At 40.6% G+C, this 20,159-nt stretch overlaps 1 protein-coding gene across 2 annotated transcripts; it reads right to left on the bottom strand.

Moving 5' to 3' along the window:
• Positions 1-1,944: 1,944 nt before the first annotated feature.
• SLC25A30 (solute carrier family 25 member 30) lies at positions 1,945-12,872 on the bottom strand. 2 transcript variants are annotated; one of them, XM_082277327.1, is made up of 10 exons: positions 12,818-12,872; positions 10,067-10,145; positions 8,374-8,521; positions 7,656-7,750; positions 7,299-7,384; positions 5,992-6,087; positions 5,010-5,134; positions 4,360-4,498; positions 3,230-3,310; positions 1,945-2,450 (listed from the first exon to the last, which is right to left on the bottom strand). In XM_082277327.1, exons 2-10 carry the CDS (start codon positions 10,128-10,130, stop codon positions 2,409-2,411), a joined length of 876 nt encoding a protein of 291 aa, XP_082133453.1. In that variant the 5' UTR covers positions 10,131-10,145; positions 12,818-12,872; the 3' UTR covers positions 1,945-2,408. The 2 variants fall into 2 exon arrangements, with proteins under 2 accessions (XP_082133453.1, XP_082133452.1); XM_082277326.1 differs by lacking the exon at positions 12,818-12,872 and adding an exon at positions 12,138-12,228.
• Positions 12,873-20,159: the final 7,287 nt, after the last annotated feature.

The following is a 20,159-nucleotide window of genomic DNA, read 5'->3' on the forward strand; positions in this document are numbered from 1 at the left end:
CAGGCAGAGGCAGCCCCGCTGCACTCCCAGGCAGGGACACCAGTAGTCAGTCTGGAAGCTGACTCAGTCCTTCCATTCCCCAGAGCTTTCGTTCCTGAGGCAGCAGAGGCCATTATCTTTGGTTTGTTTTTAGTTTTTGTGAACTTAAATCTTTTATCATTACACACTAAATCCTAACTAAAGCACATCAGAATTAAAGAGGTTGAAAAGAACTGGAGGTATTCACTGTAATAGTCTCAACTGAGGTCCTGAACTATTATTTCACTATTTTGTTGCCGTTGGGGCTTAGCAGTTAATTTCAGTCCATCTCATCCAGCTACCCCTCTCCAGCACTGGTACAGTGCAGTTACTGTCACTCCAAACTGGCAGATTCTTCATCCCCCTCAGAGCTAGTCCATCATATGTGTTCTACCACACATGATCTCCAGAAAGCCACTCTGGTTACAAGTGTGAGAAACTTACTCTGTTGCTACACAAAACTAAGCTGATTAATCTGTTTCAGACCAAGCAGTTTCTGTAACAGAGAGGGAAAATGGTCTTGCTGTTTAAGATATGCCAAAGAACAGCAAAAACCTATGGTCAGTGCCTGTTATTCTGCCACAAGTAACAGAAACACAAGCTTTTAACTACAGTAACTTTAGTGTGCCTTGGCCAAATAACCAGTAACATGGGACAGCTCAATGCCAGCAACAGCTTTCCTTTGTTAATCACCTTGAAGTATTTGAAACTTCCCACCACTGTTTGAAAATTAGAAACTAAAAGCAATTCTAGAGTCATCACACTTTACATTTTAATACTTTTAATAGGCTTGAAAATGTAAAACATATACTTTGCTTACATAGTGTACAAAAGTATTTACAGTTTTTTTTTTATTAAAGCACAGAAACAGTTGTAAGGGTAAAACACTGCACATCAGCATAACCCTATATATAGAAAACATTGTACCTAGGAAAGAAAGTGCCTTGTGCATTTAAAAAATCCACTTGTGAACTAAAAACTACTAATTCTAAGTGATTATAGCAATTTTGAAATCACAATGAAACTCCTTTAAGTGGAATGCATGATTCTATGAAAAATGTGTAAAAGATTAACACAAGGCCACAAAAATCCAAAGCTATGCATCCTCCTTTGCTGCCCTCTGTAAACACAGAGGATCCATCCTACAACTTGCATCTCACACATTCCTTTTTCCTGGAATTCAACTGCAGCACTTAATAATAATCTTGATGTAACTGTTTAGTTAATGGCCCTGAAGTTTTGATATACCTTTAAGCCTAAAGGTAACATTTATAGAAGCTGTGTTTGATTTCTACATCAAGTGTTTCCTTGCATGTAAGAGCAACTTGAGCCTCTTTGGTACATGAAAGTGTTCACTAGTTCTGACCTTGGGTATCTTTTTCGAGAAGGAAATCAGTATTTATAGTAGATTCACTTTTGGGGCCGTTGGCTCTTCTCACACAGGCACCTATGTGACAGAGCCTGACTGCTCAGTGTAAAACTTGCACCTTTCAGATGACACCTAACAGCCAGTAACCAGTAGTTCTTCCCAAGGACAGAAGAGGCATGGAAAGTTTCTCTGCAAAATCAGCAGATGGGCATGAACTTGTTTGAACTTCATTCCTACTTGCAATTTACATATGAATATGTTGAAGAATCACTTATGCTGAAATCAAGAATTATACATTGGAAGAAAAAAACCCCAACTTTCTTTAAGCTATGCAAAGCTGTCAACTGTAGCAACCACACTTGCTAATGAAGCTGGATTATTCCCAGCAAATTATGCAGACATCTCAGGACTTAGAACAGAGGAAAGCTTCAAAACCAGAAGCAGATTTTATACCGCAGTAGTTATTCTGCCAACCTGAAAGCTGGCAAAGATGTCTTGTGACACTTCCAGTTAACTGGAAGCTTTAAGCTATTACAATCAAATTGTATACATTTCTGAAAGCAGGAAAAGCCCAGCTCCTTGGTTCTGCCTATCTTCCCTTACAAAAATATTTTTTCCTTTACAGAAATCTTTTTTCTTTCCTTCCTTTATGGAAATCTATGGAAATACAGAAGAAAAAACCTGTTCTTTGACTCATACATAACACTGTGCTTTGAGACTCAGATGCACAAAGTTGCATTAAAGATCTTTACATTCAAGAACATCGAAACAGCTGACAGAAGGTATTCCACCATATTTGGTTCAGTCTGAAAAACAGTGCACATCATCCACTGAATCATGTGCACAAGCCATGGTTACAGGAGCCAGTTTGCCTTGAAATCACTTCCAGGTTCTTCTCACTCAGTCTTGCAGTGACCTCTTCCTTTGGCCAGCAGTTCAGACAGTAACGAGCAAGTACTCAAGACAAATTGCACATTGCTCAGACAGTACATTAACAGAATTCTGTACACAGCTCAGCACGTCAGGCATCCAATTTCTTCAGCTGTTCATACGTCAGAAAGAACTGACACAGCTGTTAAGGAAAACTGCTTCCTGTTCAAGCAGTGAAAACTGGTCACTTCACTACCGAAGGTCAGCTGCATCTGTGTGAAACTGTGTTCCACTCCTTGTTCCTTCCTATGCCATGCTGCAGGTTGGCTACTTTTTTTACACAATACTAGGCAGAACAATGAAACTTGCTTTAAGGCTGGTGATACAACTTACTATCCTATCCTTTTTCCTCAGGATCTTAAACCCAGGACTGAGGAGGCAGGACAATGCTGCAAAAGCACTTAAGAGTCTTTACTCACTTAGCTTTGATGGGCTAAATAATGTTTGCTTATTGAAAAAAAATTACTACCAACCCACTTCCCAAGGCTCTGATCAGCTGGCTCTTGAAACAAAGCCAAAATTGTGAGACTAAGATAAACACAAAGATTGCATCAGTAACTGCTTAAAGTTTCCCCAGTTCTGGAAATAGCCACCATTTCTAACTCACCTGGTCAATTCTGTTTAAAACTAGGCTCAAAACAAAGGAAATTGGTAGGTATGAAATTGGAAGAACAGAAAATTATTTTGCAAGATCATATTTTTTTATTCACTCTGTGTGAATCACAAATTCAATCTGACTGGAAGCAGTTGACTAAAAAAAAACCCAAAAACTGTCAACTGCACAATTTTCCATTCATAAAAAAAAGGGAATATCTGTGCTGATATGACATTTCTCACACTGAGTAAATCTGTAAAAAACAATACTTGCTGGTGTATGGCTAACTTAGCTTTGCACACCTGTGGAAAGGATACAATAATATTCCAAGGACCAAGTCTTAACCAGTTTGGCCAAAACCCTTTATACAGAGCAAAAAAGCCTTCATTCTTCCATGTCTAGGAAAAAAACCAAACAAACCCACATAACAAGAATACACTTATATAATTCTTTTTTAGTGAAAAATTCAGACAGCACCTCAGCTAACAAGACAAGGGGGTGGCTTAGTCCTGTAACCTTAATTTAATCTTATTTTCTGACAGGACAAAAAGCACATTTCACTAGATAAAACCAAGATTAGTAATGCCTGCAGCATTATCTGGCAGGTAAAGCTGCAGTCTGCATCACTCAGTACTCAACATAGATTGATCCAAACTGCATTTCTGGACTTGCCCCCACTCCCCCCCCCCCTCCAAAAAAAACACCAAACCAAAACACCACACCAAAAAAACCAAACACAACCCCAAAAAAGCCTTGCAAAGTGCTGCCTGTAAATCTGCAGTTCACATTTGGCAGCCCCTTGAAATTTGCTGCATGTAAACCTGTAGCTAACATTAGGCAGTCCCTTGAAATATTTCAGTCTGCTTTATGGACCTCACAATTACACTGGACAATGTGACTTGGACTGCTCAGTTAACAGTTGGACACCAATAGCTTACTATCCATTCTTTTCCATGTAAAAGGCCATCATGGTCCCACCTCATACCAAATTTAGAGACTTAAGAAATCAAATCAAAGTAATCAAAATCAGAGGCTGACCTTGCCTCTGGCTGCACTACCCTTTCCATTATGCAGTAAGCAACATAGAAAACCATCTGTTCCAGACGATCTTGTTCTTCAAGGACTGACCTATGAAATGATAATATCCTGTCAGCTTGACATAGTATAAAGCTGAGCAAGATAGAGTGCTGCTGAGAGCCTTCCTCTCCTCATCCAAGGCCCCAAAGGAAGCAAGGTTCTGCAGGAGACACTAACTTTCTTCCTGCCTTTCTGTCAAGATAGTTGATACTTTTCACACTGAGTGCATTACTGACAGCATAGTCCTTTTGAGCATTATGGAAAAAAGCGTATTTAAGTTCTTAGGGAAAACAGAACAATTTTGGGCTCTACAGCAAAACCACTGCTGGTGGCAGCAGTTTCCATTTATGATGATACAAGAACTACTTACCTGTAACAAGCAATCCAAAGTGCCCTTGTAGACTGAGTGTCCCCCATGTTGTTGGCTTTTCTGATTCATCATGCGTGTTCTTACAACATCAACTGGGTTGGATGCAAGGGCTCCAGCTAACCCACAAAGAAAACTGGAACTAATAAAAGAAGGGTGTAATGAAATCTGATCTAACACACAGATGCACAAGAATTTCCCCTTCCCAGGAAATTCACACAATAATAATGACTGTTTAATGCTTTTAGAAAGAATTAAATCAGCTAATGGATGCGGAAAGTTACTTTTCATTTACTATAAACGCATAATTTTGAAGATTTGCTATACAGCCCTTATATACAGTATGCTTGAAAAGATGTTTCTGCCCCTGGGGATAATATTTGACTAACTTTCATCTAACCTTAATTTGCACAGTTGAATGATTCAGTCCACCCACAAAACAAGTTTCCATATTTCAAAAGAACATTAAATCCAAATGCTAAGTAAAATTAGCTTCCATGCTACCATATGAGATATTACATTAAAAATTATAAACACATCAAAAGTATATTTACATCTAGACATATTAACATGATAGAAAAATCAAAATACTCATCTCCCCTATTGCAAGAACTAACCAATCATGAGCTATACAACCAGTTAAACAGACTTACAGGAAGTGAGTATATACTGTATCTCCCATATATCCAGACATAATTATGTGCTTTTTAGTAAGGTCATACACTGGCAGTTCCACTCCAACAACAATAGCAGCCCTCTGTGCTGTCAATGATACTCCCTGGCAAAAGAAAGGATATAGCTGAAGTTTAAAGTCAACCTTTGTGCACTGTTAGAAAAGCCAAGCTCTTATAATACAAAGCAAAACACCACAAATGCGTTAAGAACATTGCAAATTCAAGTGAGGCTAATTAGTACAAGTCTTAGAAGTATGAGCTCCAAAACCACAAATTTGAAATAACAGATAAATCACTTCTCCACACAAAATGGCAACTTCAGATCCTTTATTTTCTATCTCTGCTTAACATCTCAATTCTTGCATCAACAGTCAGCTAAAACCTCAAAACCAGTGTTCCTTTGCTGCTAGCTGAAAAACTGACAAAGTAAGAAGAATGAACAGAAAACTTTGTGAGAAAAGCACACTAATAGAAAAGCATTCCTATTTTCCAGCTGTTTCAAAACAAGTGTCCATTTTGGGTCTTCAGTTGTTACACAGTCATTGACTATAACTGGCCCAAGAGACAACCTGTAAGACTGAGTAAGAGAATTCCTGAGCTAGAGGGGATGCTCTTTAGCTCCTCAGCTTCCAAGTGTTCTTTAGGCTATGTTCTAAAACAGACAGAGCACACAGTTAGAGAGGTGTCATGCCATTGAGAGGTTCAACAAAGGGTTGTTGAACTATTCCCAGAGACAGTCACCCAAATTGAAGCCTACATTTGTCTTCCCTCTCCTACGTGGCAACTAATCCATGCACACAAGACTTCACCAAAAAGCACTGAGACACCAGCAGTGAAGCAGTCATGACAAATGACAGACATTACATCCTCCATATTTCAGCTGAGAACACTGTAGGAATACATGAAATTCTGAGCAAGGAAGTGTAGTTGAAGTGTAAGACACAGTCCAAAAAATACTTGCCTTCCATAATCCTTTAGTGCCTTCCTTTTGGTAGATCTGTATGAAGTTACCCATCATTCCTCCTTGAATCATATTACCTTGGGCTTGCATTCTGATCTGAGATTCATTTGAAGATACAATTAAAACATAAATACAACCAATAAAATAATAAAACTACATTAAACTACTAAGTTACAACTGCAAGTAGTGAAGTCAATTTCTCTTTGAATACAAAGCAAGAGCTGACATTATCACAACCATGGTGCAATCTTTTTGCCTTAACTATCCAAATGCAGCTGCTAATTTTGAACAAGTATGTGGTACAATTCTTAGCTGCATTAAGTCACTTTTATTTTTGTATTGGGTACACTCCTCCATTTAGATAAGACTGGCAGATGGGTTCTGCAGTACGTTCTTTGCAGTGCTCTCACAGGAACATGTTGACATGAAAGGTTAAAAAGATTAATGTTTCAGCCACTGACAACCAGAGTCTTCAACCCTGTCGATTTATAAGAACATCCTTAGGAACCTGCCAAGGTAACTTCCAAATACAAGTTGTCAACAAGCAACTTGCCACAGGGACATAATTTTAGGAAGTAACTAATTGAAGCCACACTTGAAATACAAGCTTATGTTTGAAATGCCACTACATAACCACACTAGCACTATGAAGGATTAAGCTTTTTAGTGGCTTCAGAAAAACAGTTTTCTTGACTTCCTTTTCATTAGGAGCAGCTGTCTAAGTCACAAGCTCCAGTTTTGTAAGATTAATACCATCAACCCTTCCAAGTAGCCTACTATCATTAAGCTAACAGATTCTTGAAGATTGAAGAGGTGGTTGTTTCACTAATTCACTTTAAATGACTGATGCTGGAACACCATTTCCTTGGAACACAGATTTGCAAAGCCTCTCTACAGTGTTAAGGAATCATGCAGTACAAGTAGCATTCACTGGAACTCCTCCCTCTGAATTGATCTTCACCTATTTTGAGGTCTAGAAACACCCTAGTGTAATAGTGTTACCAAGAAGTACAGATGAAATATGCAGTGTGGCTTCCACACAAACACTACAGCAGGAAAGTTATCCTCTCCCCACACTCAGAAAACTGTGGATCCAACTGCCTCCCCAACCTTCACTTTCCTCATGTGTACTTCCAAATAATTAGTATGGACCAGAAGGAGGTTCCAAGAATTCAGGATGTTACTGATTTTTTAGAAGCTAAGAGATAAGAATAAATATGGTTACAAAACCAATCCTATATTCATCGGGAGACTGTTTTTATTTCAGGAGAGAACAAAAACTAAAAAGACAAGCTCTACATAATTACCTTTAAGACATCTGTAGGGTTGGCAATAGAGGACGAGATTACTCCCGAAAGAATGCCACACAGAACATTCATCATGAGGGTTTCATCTATTTCACAAACAAAGAGTTTAGCTGCAGATTTACAAGGCATAAGATGCATTATGACAGGATGATGCCTCCCCTTATTTAACCTGCGAGTGCCAGTTACAGAAGCCATAAAACCTGTTCTGACAAGTTATCCTTGCTGACTCACTTTGTTGTAACTGGTATAAGGAATGTTTTCTCAGTAGCCTTGTTCAAATGCTACAGTAAGATACCAAATGGAAACAGTCAGCTTCAAGCAAATCAGTCCTCAATTAAATGGAAAATAACCACTCACCTTCTGGACGCTCAACAAACATTCTTTTTAAGCTCTGGTAAGTGCCTATTTTTAGAGTTCCATATGAAGCTTGCCGTAGCATTGCAGGTGCAATCCTGTGAAAAAAAACCAGCAATAATGTTTATGCTCAAGATCTCAAAAACTCATCAGAAAATTCTTCCTGGTGCAGAAATATCTAGCAGAGAAAGGTTTGTTCATTTAAATCAACAATTTAAACTCACTGTGAACAAAACAAGCTTTAGAGCTTTTTAGGTTTTGGTTTTTTAAATACAGCCTGCAAGAACATGAATGAACTGTGAAGGGATTACTGTTAGACCATGCTTCAACTTATGATCTATAAAATAGCTTGCAGGCATGTCTGAAATGTAATTCCTCCACCATCCTGCATGTTTTGAAGAAAAGTGTGCTCATTTATAAACAAAGGTTAATTCAATTTTAATTCTGAGAGACGGAACAACCATAGCAGCACTGTAGAGAATAACCTTATGATTAGCTATTTTGTTTCAAGTAGGTTTTGTTGTTTGATGGGGTTTTTTTTTTAAACATGAAATACTATTGCAGTGTGCAGCACTGAAGTTGTCTAAGCTTGGTCTTCCAACTTCCAGATTAAGGCTAATCAAATACCTTGTAATCCTGAAACCCAAAAATTCACATACAATGGGCTTATACTTATCCACAGACTGCTCATAAGCCATTGCTGCAGCCCAGTTAATCTTACCCACAGTATAAGGCTTTCAATCCTTCTTCTCTGCATATTCTGACCAGTGCATGCACCATTCCACGGTAGCGGATCTCTTTGTATTTGGCATCATTAACTTGACCTTGAACCTGGAGACGTGTTTTGGTCAGATCAATGGGGAAAGTACCTTAAAGGAAAATGAGTGAGAAAATTAATGAAGTACCTACCTAATCAAAGACAACAGAGCACATCATACAAGAACCAGGAACATTTATTATATATCATAACATATAAAAGTACTCCCATAGGAAAGAAGTCTTTCTTACCAAGACTCTTTTAAAGAACTTATTCACCTTCTATCACCTTGGCTCTTCTAAAGGCCTGTCAGAGGCCCTGACTACTTCCTGTGTTTACACTTCTCATTCACTGTATTTTCAAGCAACATGGCATTGCCTGGTTATAATCAGCCACACTGAACAGGACTCTGCAATCCCACTCAGGTACTGAGTTTGCATGTGTATTCTGCCAACACCTTTAAAGAGGATGTCATTGAAGGCAAATAAATTCTATTGGACCTGCTACACAGACTCTGGCCTATTGTCTTAAAAAGCAGTAGCAGCAGTACCTATTTCTGTTACTGCTTTCCTGTAGCCCACTGCTATGTTATGTTCAGTTCATACTCTCCATGCTCCCCTTATGAAAGGATTCAGAAAGTATATCCATCCAAGAAAAGAACCACCTCAACATCCCATACTCACCTAAGCACTAACAGCAGTCAGGATTAACTACACCTGTTCAAATGAGGCAAAGCTTTCGTAAATTGTTTGTCTTCCTTACAAAGTTTTTGGCATTATTGGCCATATTCAGTCAAGTCAAATAAGAGAGGTTTCAAAATCAAGTTTGCACAAGTTTCCTATCTAGAAATCCTTCCCATCCCTGGAATCATTCAAAGTCAGATTTGACAAGGCTTTGAGTAACCTGATTTAATTAAAGATGTCCCTGCTCAAAGCAAGGGGGTTGGACCAGATGACCTTCCAACCCAAACTATTCTATGAAAACAAAATAGTAGTTTTAAGTGTAATTTTATATTGCATCTACTTTTCTAGACAGACCTTGCATGCAAGCCCACCACATGCCAAATCATCTTCTGCTTCAATGAAAATTTCCTTTATTTTCATGTACATGCATTTCAGATACGACTTTGTAAGGATGTTGATATTTTAGGGTTGCCTTTAGAGTAGGCCTAGAACATCAGATGCACTGTCTCACTACAGCAATTATCTTGTGTTGCTCACTATTGAAATTTAGTGTTCAAATCTAAGCAGCCACTTACACTCAAGAAAAGGTAATTTAAACTGCAACATAGAGACTCAGGAAAGCTAAGAGAAAAATTTACAAGTTAAGAGCTTAACTTGTCTACTGCAGCAAAGCAGAAAAACTGTATCTACTTACAACCACTGTCTAGGAACACATCAAACAAACAACAAATAATAAAGCACAAAGGCAAAATATGTATGAAAGCAAGACTCACCAGGGATGAGAGTTTACAGACACAAGTGTTCTGACATTGCAACAGAGATCAGAGGAACTCTTCAGTCAGCATTAAACAAAAAATTCTATGCAATAGACCACCATATACTACTGTGTCACTGGCAGCATGGACCCAAACTTGTTTTACACAGAGACTATCCAAGTCAAGAAAACCACATCAACAGTTAAAGCAAATGCTTACCACATTCTGCAGTGATTGATGCTAAACCTCCATAGATAAAGGGCTTCCAGTTCAGTGTTGGCATTATTGGTTCCTCTTTCTGTGAAAGAGGAATATTTAACACTTATGTAGGTACGTGCCATATATATACATGCTAACACCTAGGAAAAACTTGGTGCCTGGTCCATTTAAAATGGGCCTTTCAAACATGCTAAGGGTAAAAAAATATTTAATACCTTTGACCATCACAAGAAAGACAGGAATACCATAGAAAGGCATCTGGGTTCAAATCAGTGTCCACTATGTATTTTGGCCACCACTCTCCTCACCATGAAAGGTTAAAGCAGTTTGTCTCCCAGGCACAATTTAAGGAGCACTGCAGTGAATAACCTCCAAGGATTTTCACCAAGCTAAACTAGTTTGACTACATCCTGCAGTTGAATGGAACTTTTAGGACAGTCATTACAAAACTTCCTTTCTTCCAGTTACCGACATTAATTAGCATGAGCTACGCTGGTACACTTGGACAGAAAATAAGGGTGCATACACCATTTTGCTTCCATTAAGACTTATTTCTGCCACCAGGGTTCACAATATTCATTCTTGTGAATGTTACATGAAACTTGTGTCAATTAAGTGAATTTGACAAAGTGACCACAATTCATAATCAACTGTGGCATATGCTTTGCAGCATGTTAAAGTAATCCAATTACATTAGAAAAGAGGTAAGAACTTCAAAACCAAACTAATCCAGCCAATACAAGATCGCCCTTCCCAAAACCAAGCAGGTCTCTCCACAGCTTATTTTTCCCCTTCCTCACAATATAAATACTTTTTATTCCCCATTTCTGTAACATCCCCCTAAACATTGCATTCTACAGTTATTTTTGCCCATTAATTGTATGGGAAAATTTTACTTGAAAGTACTTCACTTGGCACTTACACTCCCTGTTATTCTCCTGTGCTTAATCACCCAGAGTGCCCAACTGGAAAATATCACAAATACACCAGTTACTTAGCCCTGCCTTTTGTACAGGAGAACCTTCTTCAGTCATTTCCTCTAGAAATGCCAATAATCCAGCACCTAAATGAAGTTTCAGAGTTGCAGACACTCAGCAGGGCTGAATAGTTTCTGCAGCCCCAGTTTTCTTTTTATCATCTTTACTTCATGATAAGCTACCTGGTATTCTGACACACAAGGAAACAAAAGAAGCTAAAAATCACACAGTTTCATATACTCAACACCTACATGCACAGAAACCCATTTACTTTTTAGACTGCTGCAAAGAACACCATTGATGGAGAAAAAAAATGCAAAACAAAAAAATTCAAGGAAAGGCAACTAAGGACACCCCAGTATACTGCCAAAAAGAGTGCAGTACAGAGGGTCTGGGAACACAGGCTTAGACCATGCCAGCTTTTCAACAAATGAGGCAGAGCCACATGGATATGACACTGTATGAGAGGGAGGCCAGTTCCAGCTCCAAGTGCCTCATAATCCTGTTCTGCCATGATTAATGGCGCATCATTTAATTAACAGAGACAAAGCTAAGCTCAGTTTGCCCACTATCAGCCACACACCTGATCGTTGCTCCTGAGAAACTCATCAAAACTGACAGTTAAGACCCCCCCAACATATCAAAACAAATTTTCATCTATCACAAATACCTTAACAGTAATAAAACTAAACTATATCATTTTTCTGCTTGTTTCATATTTCACTCTAGGCAATGAAGGCTTTTTCTATGTAATTCTGAACATGGCCAAATAAAGTTTTCAGTCTGCACACAGATTTACAAATATTAGTTGAAGCTTCAGTATATACATAGGATACCGTAATGCAAAAATTTTATAGCACACTCTTCCTTTGACAGATCCCAAGGTGAAGGTCAATGTCTGTACATCTGAAAGGCTTTCAAGTCTCATCTCCTGCCAGTATGCCAAACTAACAGTATGAATCTTTCCACTTCTAATCTCCAGCCCTCCTTCTAGATTTCCATACTTTAGAAAGAAGTATGAAGAAGAAGAAAAAATGAGAGCAAAGAGGGAGAGTTTTTCTCAGAAAAAACCCAAAACAATCAAAAAGACACACCAGCCAGTAATTTCGCCCCATGATCTCAGCTGTCTCATTTTCTGCTCATATTCTGAATTCTTGGTTTGCTTCTTACTCAGAACTTCTTCCCTGTATCAACAAAAATAGTTAGTGTCTCCTCAGAACAGTTCTGTGTCAGCTAAGTGGCAAACTAGTCAAAAAGAGAATCCAGCCATCATTATAGAAATAGTTGATGTCTCCACTTCTACTAGAAAAATATTGTCTTTACGAAATATACATTGTTGTACCCTGAACATCAGTGATGACAGAGGGGATGCTTGACCTTAAAGGACATTGGGTTTAATTATTACAGAGATTCGTCTATGCACTTTCTGCAGAGGTCAGAGGAGACTCTTCTTTCTTTTAACCACAGCGTGACCAAAGCAAACCCAAAAGCCCAGGTTCCACAAAAGAACAAATCACTTAAATAACCCGATATTTCCCTGATGGGGAACAGGCTTGAAAAGTCACACATCGAATCATATATTGGTGAAAAACATCGCTAGTGTATTAAGCACACAGTATACTCGAGTTCACAGTGGTTTTAACTATTTAAAACTGATTCGGGTCTAGGAAGGCAACAACGACTGTATAAACTACGCATGAAAGATGGGCTCCCACCCCCCCAAGACCCGAGGGTAGCAGCGGCTGCCACCTCCCCACTCACCACCGAGCCCTACCCGAATCCCGCCGCGCCGGTCCCAGCGCTCCCAAACCCCAGCGCCGCTTTCCACGGCCGCGACGGCTTTTGGGGAACGCGGGGCTCCGCCCCGGGGCGGGCTGGCCCGAGGGGCCGAGCCGGGAGTGGGGTGTGGAAGGGGTGGGTGTAAAGCTGCGGTTGGTTTGAAGGGCCCTTCGAGCGGGCTGTAATTATCTGGGAAAAGATTAACTACCCTGACCTTGCAGTCAGAGGTCTCCCCTCGCCGCTGGCCTTGGGAAGCTGCTGGGCTGGTGGGGTAGGCTGCCATTTTCCATTAGCATTCCTGCCCCAGGAGAATGGAGCGGCTGTCGGGTGTTTCAGCGCTCCCCGGTTAACGAGCAGGTCGCTCGCCCCGCAGGGTTTGACCCCATCCTTACCTATAAGGACGTTGATTTTGCCCCTCGGTTTACGATCCTTTGGGCGCCAGCGACAACTCAGCAGTACCTGGGCAAAGCTTTCCTCAGGCAGCTCAGGAAACTACTACGCAGCTACCTGCTGAGTGGAGGAACAGAAAGGGGCAGGGTGGGCTTAAATAGCTACTTTGCTCTTTAAAACACCCTCTTGAATATTTTTGGCAGAAGGATTCAGTAGTGATTCAGTAGTAGTAGTAGTAGTAGTATTACACAGTTCTGTGCCATTCTAATTGTTTCTTTGCATTACCAGTGCAGAAATCATGGATTCAGCACATAAGCTTTACATTGCTTTGTAAACACGTATCCAGTGCCTGTCCAGAAGGAAAGGGGCTATCCAAAAGGGCAAGTCTCAGCCGCTATACAGGTGTCAGTGAACACTGGATGAGAACCAGAACTAGTCTGGTCCAGAGCCCAGGACTCCCTGTGAAATAGTTGGAATCAGCTCTTTTGCTGCCCCTAAAGGCAGAGTGTTCTGGCAACTCGGTGCTTTCTGTTCCTGACTGAAGAGCTGCCAGGAGTGCTTGTAAGGACCTACCCCACGGTGCAGCCCTGCTGCCGCTGTCAGTCCGCTGCCTTGCAAGTGAATGGCATGCCTTACCCCGGAAAGGGCAAAACATCCTGCGGGATCGCTCCCCTCGCTAATCTCAGGGCAAGGCTGGAGGCTGAGAGCCTTTATTTAAGCTTACGGGATGGTAGAGAAAGGGGGTAACACCCGCTCAGTTCTCATTAAGAAGCTGGATGTGGCTTTGCATGCAACCCTCGATAAAGCATAAGGAATCCAAAATCTGGGTTCCAATGTGCTGTAAGTGCTTCATACAATGAAAAGAGTTCTCTAAAGGAATCCAAGTCCATTACAGACTTCCCAGAAATTTTGACATGGATGGGCATGCCCACAAAGGATGGGCAGCCCACAAAGCTCATGCTCTAATCACAGTGTTGCAAAGTTGCCTTACAGACGGTAGCTACAAACTCCCACCTCAGAACTGGTATTCATGTTCTGAATCCTCCTGCAACTCCTAGTAACTGGCTAGTACTTTACAGGTTTTTTGTCTACAACAAGTAGTAGTACGAGCTTACTTGACGTAAGCTTTGAATGGCTCCTTTCGTTTTGCAGAGATCATTTGGACTGATTCTAACATTGAGTGATTTTGCTCTTTGATGCAGCCACTCAGGTTTTCTGACTTCTCAAATTTCTGCCTCCTTTTAAGAAGGACTTTAGTTCCACTCCGACCTTGAGTTGACCAGCTCCTTCTGCAGGCAGATGGGGTTTATTACCTCTGATGAAAGTCAGTTTCTGCTCACTTGTTTTATCTTGCACCCAATCACATTTCTTGATGTTCTCAACTGTGTACTTCTGAAAACAGAGGAATTCAGGTTAACTTTTGTTACCGCTGGTGACTTTTGTATGGGTCCTCTGAATAACGTCTTCTGTTGTATTCTCACCCCAATTCGTACTACGTATGAGATACGTAATGCTTTTGTCAACAGCCAGTGGACTACTTCTGGCAAGCTGTCTCGAGCCTGGTATCTGCGTCATAGCAGCATTGACTTAGGTACTCAGCATCTTTCCACATGTCTCTGAACAATCCATGTGCTACTGATTACACAGTCTTACAACAGCTTTTCCAAGTGCCAGTTCTTTCCCAATGGGCTGTGTAGGGCTACAGTTTAATTAGTTAATTCCCAGACCCCTGAACTTATTGCTTCTGAATTTCCTCACACATTTTTTGTTTCTTTTTTTTTTTTTTTAAGCAAAAGAAGACTGCCCTCAAGCCATTTTACCAGGGACCTCTGCTTTCTGTGCATTCATTCCTGTTTCACTATTTCCACTGTTGCTTAAAATGGAAAATCATTTCACTTCTGGTCTCTGCAGTGGTGAACACAGTTTTGCCAAGTCTCCTGCTGCTTAAATGAATGGTTAGTGAAGAGACACAGATGGCTACAGGTATTCTTCAAACTGCCTTGTCGTTTTGTCACTAGCTTTAACCACTGGATAGTTACCTTTATTCCTTGGAAGCTTTCACAATTATTAGTTATATAATTGATTTGCATTTTTCATGTTCCATCGGGTGCACGCTGAAAGCAAGCCTAGGATATGGGAGTCAAGAGCTCCCTGCCTTGGCACAGCCTCCTCACCTTTGGTGTTTGCACTTTCTCTCTGAAGAGCATTTGATCTGACCCTCAATCATACAGCAGATGACTTTGTTGGAAAAACAGACACTGACACAGATCCGTGCCGTAATCAAATCTCTCCTGATGGGAGAGAATTTTTAAAGTCCTTGCCAGGAGTTAATTTGAGAGACAAACGGAGACTTTCAGCTTTCATTGCTGCTAGAGAGTTGTGTATTAACTCTTATCAGAGAAACAGAGTCACTAGCGTGACCCAGACACAGCACAGAGCAGAGAATGCAGGAGAAAGACCAATTATCAAGATTTACACAGCCTTTTAAAGATAATTTAACCAATGGTTACTAAAAACGTACATTATTTTCACTTTCATACCAATTATTCAGTGACACAGCCAGGAACTGTGGAATTCTCTATCCAATCATTACACACTACTTTTACTGCAGAACATGGAGTAGTAGAAGAAGAAGAAGAAGGTTTGGAGAACAACAACAATCCTCCATTTTGATGTTTTTTGCTCTTATCTATTTACTACAAAGAGAAGCCCAAAACCTCTAGATTTTTCACCCTGTGACAATCTTACATAGTAGTCTATCACCTAATTCACACCACTGTATTTTCTAGTTCTTGTCTAATCGTAGGCAGTTTTTTCCAAGGTTGGAGGTCAAAACAGTGTTGTTCAGGGGGGTAAAAACCCTTTAAAACAGGCAGAGAAATGTTCTCGGCACTCTGGGTTCCTACACACTCACTGCACTATTGGCATGTGTAAAAATGTAAGACATAATAAGTAGTACTTCTGTTGTGTTTGCCAGGGGCAAAGCCTCAGCCTGGAGCACCTCATCCAGCTATGTATGGTGCATGTCAGGAGGGCTGTAGAGAAGAGTTAGGAAAATAAGGCTAGGAATACAAATCTGTAAGGAAAAATTGAAAGAAATAGACTTCCAAAAAAAAAAAATATTGAAGAATGAGGATAACATAATCTTCAAGACTGAAAGTTATCCATAAAGAGGAACTGAATTATCTGTTCTCTACCATTTCTATTAGACATTGAACAGACTTTCTAATGGTGTGGATAGTACTAGATGAGACTGACTGTGGAGTTTTCAGTACCTTCATCATCACCACAGACTTTTAAGAACTGTTAAGCAGCTGTTTTTGAGACATAATTATGATCTGGATTACCCAGCCCAAGCATTGGGATGGACTCAAGGATCTTTCCAACCCTTTTTTTCTGTAATTATTCAGTAACATTTCCTCCTCCAGCTGCTAGCATATGTCATGTACAATGACAAAACAACTGAAGTTTCTAACTTAGTAACAAACACTACTGTGCAGAGGTCAAGGAGAAAGGAAAGTGAAATCACAAGTAACAGTAAATGTTATTTTGTAACCTTTTTTAATAAATATTTTTTTATAATCTGATTTGGGCTCTGGCATTGGCAGGAGCCAAAGGTCTTTACCGTATCATTGTTTTGTGGATATAAAAGGGTCATGTTATTTGTTTTTAATGGGTAAAGGGTGAAGGAACAGAGGGCAGGTCCAGGCTTTGAGGGTGAAGTAACTTAGGACAGTTCTAGGCTTTGAGTGGATGAGAGTCACACAGGATAAGGTCCCAGCTAGGCAGTTCTAGTAAATGCAAACTTGTAAACTAAACAAAATTTTCTGAAAGTGTTGCAATCTTGCAGCAGGTCCTGGGAAATTGATTTCTCTTCTTTTCTGAGACTCCATACAGAGATAATAACTCCTATGGATGTCACAGTGTTGGGTTTGATGTCATTTGAATGAGCAAATGAAAAGCTGCTGAAGTTGCTCAGATAGGAAGGCACTATAGGAGGCTTTTCACTACTACAGAATACTTTCCAACATCAACAGGCAATCTTCCAGATCCTTGCTAAATAAAGATCAGTCACAGTTGCTTCACAGAGGCTTTTGTCCAACATGGCACTGCACTAAACAAAGTAGCAACTGGAAGAAACAATGACAGTTTAAACGCTGGTAGATGCAACACAAAGGAGAGCAAACATTTTTCTATGTCCTACTAAAAACAAGACAGAATACGGTATAAGATACAGCCTAATCTTTTCCACAAGGGAGATGATTCAATGTTGAATGAATGACAGAGAGGTTGACATGACACCAAATAACATCTCACATATGGTATGTTTTCTGCCACTTTCAGTACCCCCCTTACTGGCAGTACTCAATATCCAGGGATAATAGGGAGCATCTGTTGGGGGAAACATATATTTGTGGAAGCATCTGCTGGGGAAAATACATATTTGGACTAGATTATCCTGTGAAAGCAGAGTTGCAGTTGAAGTAGTTCTACAGTAACAGGAATGTGACTCAAACAAGACAATGGTCAGAGAGATGTCCTGGCAGGTGAGCCCAAGCCACGTCCTTCACAGTGCAGGATTTAGGCTGATCAGAACACAGAACTGCCTACATAGAAAAATTTCAAGCTTTCAGTGCTATTACTTCTTAAAGGAGCCCCACTATTCTCTTTCCTGATTCTCAAGTTTTGATTATTTTCTTCTAGTGTTTACAGAATGCCTTGCATTAAATCATTACCCAAATAATCCAGCTTTTCTTCTGGTTACCCCAGCCTGGCTTTGGGTAACCTAGCTTTTGGTATCGGCACTTGAATACCATTTCCTTCCTTTTAAATTTAAAAATGTACTTTATAAAATTTTCTAAAATTAAGCATTTAAGTAACTTTTTATTTTCTTAATTAAAAGTTCTGAAAAGGCAGGATGCTTTCTGGAGAAGTATTCTCTTGCTTTGCAGGCCTGCTGATCCACAGGATGACAACACCAGAAGTAACACCATGTATGGCTGAGATGAGCTGACTGCTATTAACCTTGGGCAAGATGGGTTATTCTGCACAGCAGGGGAAAACATTGTAGGATTTTGTCCTTGTGGTAGTTGTCTGTCACAAAAACCACATCCTGGATAAGTCTCTCAGGACCTTTAGTATGCAGTGGGATTCCTTGCTGATGCTGCAAAGCAGCGGTCATGGGTAGGAACACACATCTCCACTGGCTCCTAGTAACAAAGCCTGGCAGAGTGGGAAAACAATTGTTTTCCAGAGGCTAAAGAAGCACAGCCTGCAGTAACAGACGTCCTGGGTTTCCACGAATCATGGCAGCTGACATGTTCATGTCCCTCTATTTCCCACAGCTATCCTTCCCTACACTTGGTTCAGTGGATGCCAGATTTTGGATGGCTCATGCCTTAGGAGGCAGCACCAGGGAGCAGAGCAATGCACCTCACAGCTGTAACAAGGGGCTTTGTTCTGCAGCAAGGCAGCACTGATGTAGCAGCTCACTGCCACAAAGGCAGATGCTCACTTACCTTCCCACATTCCCCTCCCATTCCCAGATGCAGTTCTGGCCCTTTGCTCAGGCTGGTGATTGCTCTCATCTGACTCATGAGTGGGTTCAACTCACTAACTACAGAATGCACCCATCAAACCCCAGGCTTCTGCCAGCTGATGGAGCTGAACTTCCTTCACACTGACAGCAGCACCAATGTAACGGAAGAAGAAGGAGTGCATGACTTGAAGTGAGTTCATCCTGTTGGAAGCGTTGAAATATTAGAATGTCTCAGCATCTCAGAGGATTTAGCCACAAGTACCTGGGAGAGCAAAAACTCTTGAGGGGTTGCAGTATGCATCCTGCCTTTAACACCCACCCCATCCTAATTCCTCTGGCCTCCTGTCTTGCTCGCAGCAAGAGCAGGAGGTGGCTCTAATGCCTGGACTTCACACAGTGTGCTAACAACTTTTTCTGACCTTCAAGGCCAGAGAACAGAGGCAAGGCAGAGCCACCTTGCAGCCTGCAGGCTGACAGCTGGATCATTTGTAAATCCTCATTGAAGAACTTTGGATGGACTCCTACAATACAGCTAAAAATGCAGAGTCTAATTCATGCCAAAGCCAGGTTGGCCTTGTTTCAGCTCTAAGGCCATGGGGAATCCAGTCCTGGCTAATCAAAGAACCAGCCTACAAACTTCCTTGCTTTTCATTTCAAATGCAAAGTCAGAAAGAAGACACGGAGAGACAAAAAAGCAATTAAAAGGAACAAAGATGAACAAGAGAAGATAGTGCAAATGAAGGCTGAGACAAAGAGACATGAGGAGAACAGGCCTGTATAAATTGTGCAGAAGGTTTTACTGGTGCTAGACTGTCTGAAATGACAAGAGGGTTTTTTGTAAGTGAAAAAAGTAAGTGATGCTTTGAAAACAGATAGGCTGCCACTTCAGTAATAGTTGCCACGAGGACAAAGACATCTAGGTAGCTTGTTCCAGAGGAAAGCTTTACAGGTGAAAGCTACTTCTGACGCTTTCAGGATTCTGCGAGAAGAAATGTTCCAAGGAAGGTGTCTGGAGATTGAGTGATTGTCTCCACCTCTGGAGGAGGTGTTGAGGGATCCTGGAAGATCACAGCACTATGCAGTCACACATCAGGACACCCAGCATAGCCATCCTTCCAGGCTGCTTGGAGTACAGGACTTAGCAATAGATGATATACTTCCCCCTGAATGGAGTTAAACTTTGTGGGTTCGTAATATCTGTAAATTTTATAGGAAACTAGCCCACCTCTTGTAGATCTTACACATCCTGGATTTTATGTGATTTCAAAAGATCCACTGTTTTTATTATTTCTATATCTTAAATTCGATCCCCACCCGAAAGGCTTCTATAATGGAGGTAATTGTATGTGTATGAAAATGAGGTAACTATAGAAGCTACACAACTTTTTCCCAAATATATCTCAGCAAT

The sequence above is a fragment of the Coloeus monedula genome, assembly GCF_965178545.1.
Source record: "Coloeus monedula genome assembly, chromosome: 3".
Lineage (NCBI taxonomy): Eukaryota > Metazoa > Chordata > Aves > Passeriformes > Corvidae > Coloeus > Coloeus monedula.

Excerpts from the sequence above, each read along its gene's own strand:
- SLC25A30 (XM_082277326.1), bottom strand. The coding sequence starts at position 12,158 with ATGGGGCGAAATTACTGGCTG. Across the intron at positions 5,135-5,991 it reads GCACTAAAGGATTATGGAAG|GGAGTATCATTGACAGCACA; the intron begins GCAAGTATTTTT and ends TTCTTTTGCCAG. Across the intron at positions 4,499-5,009 it reads ACAGTATATACTCACTTCCT|TTCCAGTTTTCTTTGTGGGT; the intron begins GTAAGTCTGTTT and ends TTCTTTTATTAG.